General features: G+C 35.3%; 1 protein-coding gene across 1 annotated transcript; it reads right to left on the bottom strand.

Moving 5' to 3' along the window:
* Nucleotides 1-894: 894 nt before the first annotated feature.
* Nucleotides 895-6,408, bottom strand: LOC309491953 (uncharacterized protein; the record flags this gene model as incomplete). The annotated part of the gene is made up of 9 exons (XM_082190984.1): nucleotides 6,395-6,408; nucleotides 6,051-6,268; nucleotides 5,765-5,933; nucleotides 4,908-5,210; nucleotides 3,551-3,610; nucleotides 3,042-3,101; nucleotides 2,587-2,646; nucleotides 2,136-2,209; nucleotides 895-967 (listed from the first exon to the last, which is right to left on the bottom strand). Coding segments are annotated over exons 2-9 (1,015 nt in total), but the record flags the coding sequence as incomplete, so codon positions are not given.
* Between the last annotated feature and the right edge of the window lie 3,762 nt (nucleotides 6,409-10,170).

Raw genomic sequence — 10,170 nt, 5'->3', positions numbered from 1 at the left:
GGAATCCAGGGACAGCTCCATCCAGGACAAAAGTAAAGTCACAAAATGTATGTCATAATGACACAACACATATGTACAATGCTTTATGAGGTCACTGACACACTTTTAAAACTATTTTTATTGAACAAAACTTCACAATGTGATTGGTAGGACTTGCAACAGTTCACATTATTTTTAATTATGGTACAATTACTCAACACATTATGTAATGTAGTTTTACATATATTTAAAACATGTATTTGTTATTTCCCAAATTTGTCAATCTTTATGTAAAAAAGCTTTGTATAGTTGTATAACAGGTTGCCATTTAGAATCATGGTGCTGTATGCAAAGGCATTTCCATTGTTTGACAGATGAAATGTGTAGGCAAAATATGTGATCAATTAATTAGTGTGGATGATTGATATGTTTCAATAGCCCAACACTGACAGGACATCATGTATTATTCATAGGAGAGACAGTGTGGTTTCTATATAGAGAAAAGTTAAGGACCAAAAGCTACGAATGTTTATTTTTTTATAAAACTATTCTCTGAATAAATTCCCATATATATTTTATGTTGTCTTGGATGCTCATATAATGAAGTGTACAATTCAATAAATAGTGTATCTGAAAATAAAGAACAAATTCATTCCTCAATGTTTTATTGATGAAAGCACAGTAAAACAGAGTGCAAAACATGAAAGTATTAATACCCAATACAAAGTGCAAAATGAAATACACCTGAAAGAGGCAATGAAAGGGTCCAGTCGCAAGAAGCGTTTATTCACAACAGTAAGAAAGAAAGAAAGAAAGAAAGAAAGAAAGAAAGAAAGAAAGAAAGAAAGAAAGAAAGAAAGAAAGAAAGAAAGAAAGGCAAACTATTACAAAAAAAACATAACAGTGCTCCAGCACCTTCTTGGGCACCTGATGGGAGCACTAACAAGTGTCCATATCCGCTACCCACTCCAATGGCCACTTCTTTCCACTATAACACAATAAGGAAATATGCAATTAGATGTTTTGGTTCTGCAGATGAACTGTAGACACAAAGACACACATTAAGACCCCTGTAGCCTTTTTTCAATAGCTGTTTTAGTGGGGTTTCATTACATCACAGTAGGCTAATGCTAGTCAACTACAATGCAATGAAAGCCATAATTGTTATTTTAAGACAAGAAAATCCTATAATCTGTTATGTTTCTGACATGAATCACTGTTTGGTGTGCACAATACTCACAATAATACGTGTTTTACATTTTTGGTAGGTTTATCTATACTTAGGCCAACTGCTCAGTTTTAGAGACAATTCTATTTAAACAAATCAATTTTTTTTTTTTTGTAACTCATAAATGAGGAATGTGAAGTCCACATTTTACTGTAAGACAACATATGTGACAAATGAAGATCACAAGCTGACACTAAATATATTGATCCAGTTATTAAAGGGATAGTTCACCCAAAAATCGGTCCCCATTGACTACAATAGTATATTTTTTTCCTACTATGGAAGTCAGTGGGGACCGAGATCTGTTTGATTAAAACATTCTTCCAAATATCTTCCTTTGTGTTCAGCAAAACAAAGAAACTCATACAGGTTTGGAACAACTTGAGGGTGAGTAAATGATGACAGAATTTTCATTTTTCAGAGCCACCATAACAACTTTTTGGACTGAAGTTGTTATGGTTTTGGACACCACCGTCACCAAAACACCAAATGAAAGCATATACTGTATTTTGGACGAATGGAGCTCCCCAGATTTCAGAGACTTAGAGAATCTATGCCAAAGAACATGAAACTCTTCTGGTGGCACGTAGTAGCCCAACACCTTATTAAGACACTTTGTGTTGGTTATAATAATATATTTATGAACTATATAGACACATCTTACTTTAATCTTACCTAACATATGTCAATAGTTTGTGCATGTTAAAATTAATTGACTATGTGTTACCCATGAGAAGTCGTACATACCAGAGTTTGCATGGCTCCCACTCCACTTGCTTCCATTTCTGGCCCTAAAAATAGTGAGACTTTTTTAGTTTCAAATATTTGCCATGTTTAGCAGTTATACCAATCACCAATACTTTTTCAAGACCATTACACCAATAAAAGAACATTATGTAACCTGTATAGTGTTTTAGTGGTATTTAACCTTGATAACTCTGTATTTGGCAACCCTCTTCACAGGGTAATAATCCTGGCTCCCTGTCACTGTATGTGGGCATTCTGAAAGGAAAAAAAAAAAATTACATTCACAAAGCTTAACACTACAGAAAGCCATTATATAATGATAAGTGGTTATTAAGCTATCATGGGTTGTACTTAGTTACAGTTTTCATATTGTAGTTATTATGGAACAGAAGTTGTATTGAACACTGGTAATTTACTGTAATCAACACAAAGTTTAGGGTTGGGCAGTTGTGATAAATATATAGGCAAACAAATACAAGTTAAATCCATGAATTCAAATTAATCTCTATTGTGCTGCCTGGGAATTGTTAATCACTTTCTCATAGCAGACTAACATGCTTTTGACTGTGAAAACCAAAACCAAAAAATGTTTTACTTTCTGACTATGTACAGTATACTGTACATCAACACACCTTTCCTTTTATTTGGCCGCACAGTAGTGGGAGCAGGGCAGCCTCCTTCCACAACTTCCACTGTCAAACAAGGTAATAACAACAAATTTAAATGATTATGGTGTAATATTTGCAAGGGTTTGAATCTAACAAAGAGCTGTAGAATATGATGTGTAGGACAGGACATCTCTGCAGCAGCGCAATATTTAATTTAAAATGGTATTTTAACACAAATTTTGCCTTTAACAAATATTGCACCTCCTGTGATTTGAAAATTGCAGTAGGCCATATTGCGATTTCGATAAGATTTTGATTAGTTGTTCAGCCCTACTGTTAAATAAACAAATTAACATATGCATTTGGACATCGACCAAACCTAATAGGCCACAGCCAAATGCAAATACAGCCTTCATGAAGACTCACAACCATTAATATCAATCCCAATGTATGGATTTACACACAGTACATCAACACACCTTTCCTTTTATTTGGCCGCACAGTAGTGGGAGCAGGACAGCCTCCTTCCACACCTTCATCTGTTAAATACAGAGAACATTTAAAATATGTTAAAAAAAAATGTTGCATCCATGTCAACCAGTTTATAATAAAGACTGGACTTTATTTGTCAAAATATTTTTCTAAGGTGAGAGAGAGACCTTTAAAAAGTGCTCTTTAGACAGACCAATTTCGAATAATATAACCAGGTTTCCTACACATTTCAAAATTCCAGACTTTTATGTAGGTTTTTCAGAACATCTGAAGATACATCAGAGATCTGAGTACAAATATCTAGATGTTTATGTACATGAATGGTTTTAAAATCCAACTATTAACATGTAAGTTACTTTCTGACTATGTATGCTATTATGTTGCCAGATAATTGCAATAAGACTGTAGCTAGATACTGCAGCTCATACTCATCAATTTTGTGGCATTCAGTCCACACTCCTATACAGAAAGCTGGACAAACAGTACATCAACACACCTTTCCTTTTATTTGGCCGCACAGTAGTGGGAGCAGGGCAGCCTCCTTCCACAACTTCATCTGTTAAACACAGGGAAACATTTAAAATATGTAAAAAAAAATATTTAAGCACAGTTTATAATGAAGACTGGGCTTTATGTCTTTCCATGAACAACTAAAACTTTGATTCAGGAATTGAAGGGAGCATACAGTGAGCACTTGATACATAAATTATGCATTATGGGTGAATTATTCCTTTAAGGATAACCAGGTTCTGCCATTAGCAGGCTAAAGTCGCTGAATGACTTTACCAGGCTAAAGAGGCTGAAAATAGCCTATCATTCAACAACTTTATAACCTTGAATAGACAGTTGATGTTGCAAATCAATTTCCACCAAAGTGTCTATGGGAATTAGGGTTGCACGAAATTGACAAAATGTTATATTGGAATATTGATCATGAATATTGTTATAACGATATTAATTTAGATATTCTTCAACATATGTAAAAACACAAAAGTTCATTGGCCCCATTTCTGATATTTTTCGCCTCCGATCGCCTCTCTCCACAAAATAAACAAAATATTGCATACTTTCTGCAACATTTTCATATGATGTTGCACAACGTGATATTGCAATAACAATAGTGAGTCAATATATTGTGGACCATGAATAGGAAGACACCAAAACACCCAAACAATGTCCTAAATATGGGCAAACACAGGCATTACTGAAGTAATGAAGTAATGACAACAGCAGCAGTTCATGGAATTTGATGAGAGGTTCTAATCATATAATCGTTTTAAAATGTATATACAGTGGTGGCCAAAATCATTAGAACGGTTCGATTTTTTTATGTTTTAAAAGAAGACTTCCGATCTCCAAGGATTTATTTGATCCAAAATACAGCAAATACAGTAATATTGTGAAATATTTTTACAATTTAAAAAAACTGTTCTCTATTTGATTACATTTTTAAACGTAATTTATTCCTGTGATCAAAGCAGGATTTTCAGCATCATTTCTCCAGTCTTCAGTGTCACATGATCCTTCAGAAATCATTCTAATATGATGATTTGATGCTCAAGAAACATTCATATATATTTTTTTTTCCGCATTTATCCGAAGCAACTTACAGTGCACTTACAGGGACAATCCCTCTGGAGCCCCTGGACTTCACTGCCTTGCTAACGGACACACTATGTAATTTATTATTATTATCAATGTTGAAAACAGTTGTTTAATCTTTTTTTTAGGATTATAATAATAATACATGTTTCTGGACTCTGAATTTGTTTACAGTTTCACATTACACAAAGTAAGAGAATGGTTTTGTGGGGCTTACAACTTATTTTCAATACAATTTCAATTTTGCTTACCTTTTTCAAGAGAAACTGGGGAGGCTGCTGAAGGTTCTTCTGGGGAGTGGGGTCTTTTCCCCAGGTTCTGGGATAGCTGCGGTGGTTGTACTGAGGGTGCTAAAAGGGACACTGACTGTCCAATTGGGGACTTCGGTGGTTCAATAAGTGCTGCTGGGGGTCCCGTTGGAGCTGTTGGGGGATTAAGCAGGGCCACTGTTTCCTGTTGATCTGGTGTGACCATTGGTGGTCCTGTTGGGGGTTCAACTGGGGCTGCTGATGAAGGTTCATTAAGTTGTTCTGCAGCAACTTGTGGGGTCCAGCCTACATTGTAGAAGTACAGAATTATTAAACATTGATCAACCTTTTTCACAAATTTACGTCATTTTATAGAACAAACATCTAATCGATTAATTTAAGGGGAAAAAAACAACAGTAGAAATAATCGTTGGTTGCAGCCGTAGTAGCAAAAAGAGATGTATTGTGTATAGACCTAACAAGTGCTGTTCTACCAAACTACTTCTACCAAGCAGTATTGATTTAATAGGTGAATGTTCTTAAGACATGTGATGGATGTTTGAGTTAGTCTGGTGGTTGACCAATTGTGCCATTTTTTTCTACTGGAATTTTGTATTTAAAATTATAGCATGGCTAATTACCTTGTGTTCCAATTCAATGTCATAGTTCGTTATAAACAAACAAATAATAAAATATAGGCTATCGTGAAGTTACTCTGCTAGGACCAGTTTAAATTGTAAGCGAAAACAATCAATGATAATCTGAATGATCTATTAGTCAAGAGAAGGCAACCACAGTCTTACCTGTGACAGCATCAAATTCAGGACATTTAAAAAAATCAAATAACAGAATATTCTTACCTTGAATAACAATATCATACAGGCCCTTAATTCTTTCGAGGCATGTATGTGATGTCACATTCAGCTGACAGCGGGGTGCCAAAACCTCAGACACCCAAGCATTCGGCTGTTTTCCAGGCTTGGACAAAAGTAAAACCCCCCTTAAACCCAGTGCCTGCAATTTTTCAAGCTAGAAATACAAGGACACACACATACAAAGTAACATGTATCATTTTAAAATATATATAGCAACATTTGGAAAATAACCTGCGTAACCTGCATAAAAACAATGAAAGCAATCTCATACCAACAACACAGCTTCATCCTGGATATGAGAGGTGGTCCGATTTTTTTTCTGCATATACACCCAGCTCTCCCTCTTCTGATCAAATTTTTTTAGTTTTTTTTTTAGCCTCAGCTTATGTGGCTGTTCTTCCTTACATGTGTTGCAAGTTTTGCAGGCCACATTCATTTCTGCATGGCAAACCATACAATTTCGCCTTGTTGACCCTTGACCTGGCATTTCTATCATAGATAGAGTAAGCGGGAGAGAGTGACAAAGACACAAAAAGATTTTGAGAAGTACTTCACACAAAGTATTTCACACAAACAAAACAGGACGAGATTTAAATTTAAAAAAGCAATACTTACTTGAAGACACCAGGCTTCTGGAAGAGAGGAAGACAATGTGACAATGTTATTAACGACAGCTTGTTGTACGACTGCATAAAATAAGAGAAAGAAATAGTGGAGATTGCACACCACAGAACAGAAAGTACACTGGATACTGCAAAATTTGGTATTGATCCGATACCAAGTAAATAAAGGGTTCAATAACGCTGATACCGATACTTTTTACTTTTAAAAGCATGCACTTTGGGTTGATATATGAGGTGAATACATTTTCATGACCTCTAAAATAATTTGTGATTTGTGCTCTCGATGCGCCTGTAATTAGTCATGTGTATGGTTACCGTAATAAAACCATTGTTAATTTTTTTTAAAGGGCTGCCAGTGTTGTTGTACCCCAATCAAAGAGTATAGAAGCCAAAGAGGCGAAACTCTGTTGTGTTATGGGTAACAGTCTGTAGATGGCGCTGCGGAGGCGCGTCCGCCATTATGGACTGAAAGCTGCTGAAATCGTTAGCGCCAGTCAATGGCAAAATCAATGCCTCTTCTCTCACAAAAAGAAAAAAATACAAAAAAACGTCTCATACACAAATGCACACACAATAGATGGTGGTGTCTGATTAATTACTGAGATCTTGCCACCACTTCCATTTTAGTACTGTTTATAGTTCATGTGTGCACTTGCTAGATTGCACATCTTTTTTGTAGCCTACCTTTCCGCCTGTAATAGGACATTCACAGATTGTTTTTATTCTTGCCATTGAAACGTTCACTGTGTGCACTTTCACTGAAGATGTTGAAAAAACAAGTTGTTAATATTTTTGTGATATTCTATGTAAAAGATTAACTGTCTTTAGAAATGTTCATTTATAATTGTATTTATTTATTTATTTTTCCAAATCATATGGTGATGTTCACTAATTTCAAAATCAACATTTGAATACATTTCTTATTACTGTGTGTCTGCATATATATTATTTCATGAATTTCTGTTATTCATATAACAAGGAAAATGCATAATAGAACATAAATATTGATAGATTAAAGGTTTGCAGTAATTTTATAATTGTATCTTTGCAAACCGTAAGTGGTAGGCTAATGAAGCCGATTCGGTGGGGGACATACCCTTACGAAAAAGTACTATAGGAATCTTATAGTATTTTGGGACAAAATATTATAGTAATCTTATAGGAATACGAGCCGCTATAGTATTTCTATAGTAGTCTTATAGTCCTTCTATAGTAATATTTTGTCCCAAAATACTATTTTCCTAAGGGTAATTAGGCCATGCATAACCAACACATAAACGTAACATTTTCTGTCATTTAACGTCGGTCATCCTCATTAATGTATTTTAAATTGTTTTCATATTTAGATATGACGGCCAGAAAAAATTAAGTTATGTTAAGTTTTTGTTATGTTAAGTTGGTTCAGTGCCATTGACTCCCATTATTTTTCGGCGTTTTCCTTCAGTTTTCAGTCCATAATGGCGGCCGCGCCGTCACGTCATGGGGGCAACTGTTGCTATGGAGCGTTCTATTGAGTTTCGCCTCTTGGGCTTCTATACTCTTTGCCCCAATAGGTAAACCTTTTGCAAATTAAAAACTACATTTAAAAAAATGTTTTGGACAGTGAGAGATAGAGTAAGGTGAAAGAAAAATAAAGAATAGAGTAACAATACTTACTTGAAGACAGTGAAGCTTTACAAGAAAGAAATTGAGATAGAGATAGAGAGAGAGCGAGAGAGAGAGAGAGAGAGAGAGAAATAAAAATAGAGAGAGTGTGTGAGGAGAGAGGCAGTAAGAGGAGTATAGGAGTGGCTCTTAAAAGAGCCGTTGGTTTTTTTATGACGAGATACAGGTAGCGGTAACAGGGAAGGATGGTAGGTAAAAACAGGAGCTGTTGGACAAAGGAAAACAAAAACATAGTTAATTCTCTTGCAGAAAGGCTTCCTGGATTTGTATGGTTACCGTAGTAAAGCCATTGTTAATTTTTTTAAAGACTGCCACTGTTGTACCCCAATAGGTAAAACTTTTGCACGTTTCATTCTGACAGATTTATTAACAACAATTACAGAACATAACACAATCCATTTGAACTTTAACGATCAATCAAAATAAATTTAATTGCACAAACTAGCAAAATTATAGTAAATGTTACATGTTACATGCTAGTTTTCATGTTTTCAAGTTTGGGGTTGGTAAGATGTTTAATGTTGGAAGAAGTCTAATCTGCTTACCAAAGCTGCATTTATTTGATAAAAAATACAGTAAATCTCTGTAAAAACAAATATTGTGAAATATTATTGCAATTTAAAACAATATGTTAAAATGTAATTTGTTCCTGTGATCAAAGCTGAGTTTTCAGCATCATAATTAGGACAGCATTTACATGAAATATACATATTTGTGTAACAATGTAAAAGCCTTTACTGTCACGTTTAATCAATTTAATGCATACTTTCTGAATAAAATAAATTCGTGCTAAATAAATAAAATTACTGGTTTAAAAAAAACACCCTAGGATCGACATTTTTTATGTGTGGATAGATCCTTTAGAATAGATAGGCCTACAACATCAGTATCGATATTTCAGGATCGAAATCCGCGCATATAAGTTATCATCATCATCATCAACATCATCAACAAGCAGCGGGGTTTATCTAAAGTTACTTCCCATCGCCCATAACAACTTTTCATAAACGTAATATAACCTAATATGCAGTCACTGCAGCTTTCTGTGATTAATTAATTAGCCAATTAATATCAATTTCTATTAACGTTATTGACGTTTATTAACGTTATTCTATTACCATAGATTAAAAAGCTCCACAGTCCACACACACACAAATATAACGTTAGGCTACAGCAACGTTCGATTTTCTTAAATTACAGAACCATAATAAAAAATATGGCTTTGACCTACCTGAACGACGCGGGAATTTTGGAGAATGCAATATATCGCTTCTCTATTTGGTCCGTGGGGAGTTGTTGGCATTGAGGAAATGATCGCCCCCTACTGATACTCAACCTTCATTCATGCGTGTCATTTTCACGCCTTGAGGAGGCAAAGCGTGACATTGACACGCATCCGCTAGTGGACCAGCGTGTGTATTACACGCTTCAGCGTGATACCGGGTTGTATTATAACAGTGTCTTCAAAAAACACTAACTGTCATGTTCAAAAGGCTTCAATAGGCTTCAAACAATTAAAACTAGCTGTCATATAGCCATGACGTATTATTTAATCACAGTGTCTTCAAAAACACACACACTAACTGTCATGTTCAAAAGGCATCAAACTAGCTGTCAGATAGAATGACATATTGTTATAACACTTTCTGTCAATATCAAAAGGCTTCAAAAGCCTTCAAAAGACATAAAAACCCGAAAACTAGCTGTCAATAACATGATCAAAAGTCATACTAACTGTCAACCTGTCAATCAAAAGTCAAAACTAGCTGTCAAAAGCCCTTTGATCTTCTTTGATCCCTTTGATCCTATGCCAAAAGGGGCGGAACTCCTGTCACCGGAAGGGGCGGGGCAGCGGAAGGGGCGGGACCTGTCACCGGAAGGGGCGTGGCACCTGTCAATCAATCATTTTTTGACAGGTGGTCCAGGGTATCAACTACTTGAGCGTCAGGTTTAACGCCATGCAACGAGTTTGAACTTGATTCTGTTATCTGTGAATAACACTCTTCCGTTGAACTGTTGAAAATGGTTCAAAAATCACAGAAAAAGTATGCATTAAGATTTCTGAGATCTTTTAAACATTGTCACTTATATTTATGCATTTGG

This window comes from Leuciscus leuciscus, assembly GCF_965113295.1.
Source record: "Leuciscus leuciscus genome assembly, contig: HAP1_SCAFFOLD_765, whole genome shotgun sequence".
NCBI lineage: Eukaryota > Metazoa > Chordata > Actinopteri > Cypriniformes > Leuciscidae > Leuciscus > Leuciscus leuciscus.
Note: the sequence above shows the minus strand (reverse complement) of the source record. Positions and strands in the feature narration are given on the sequence as shown.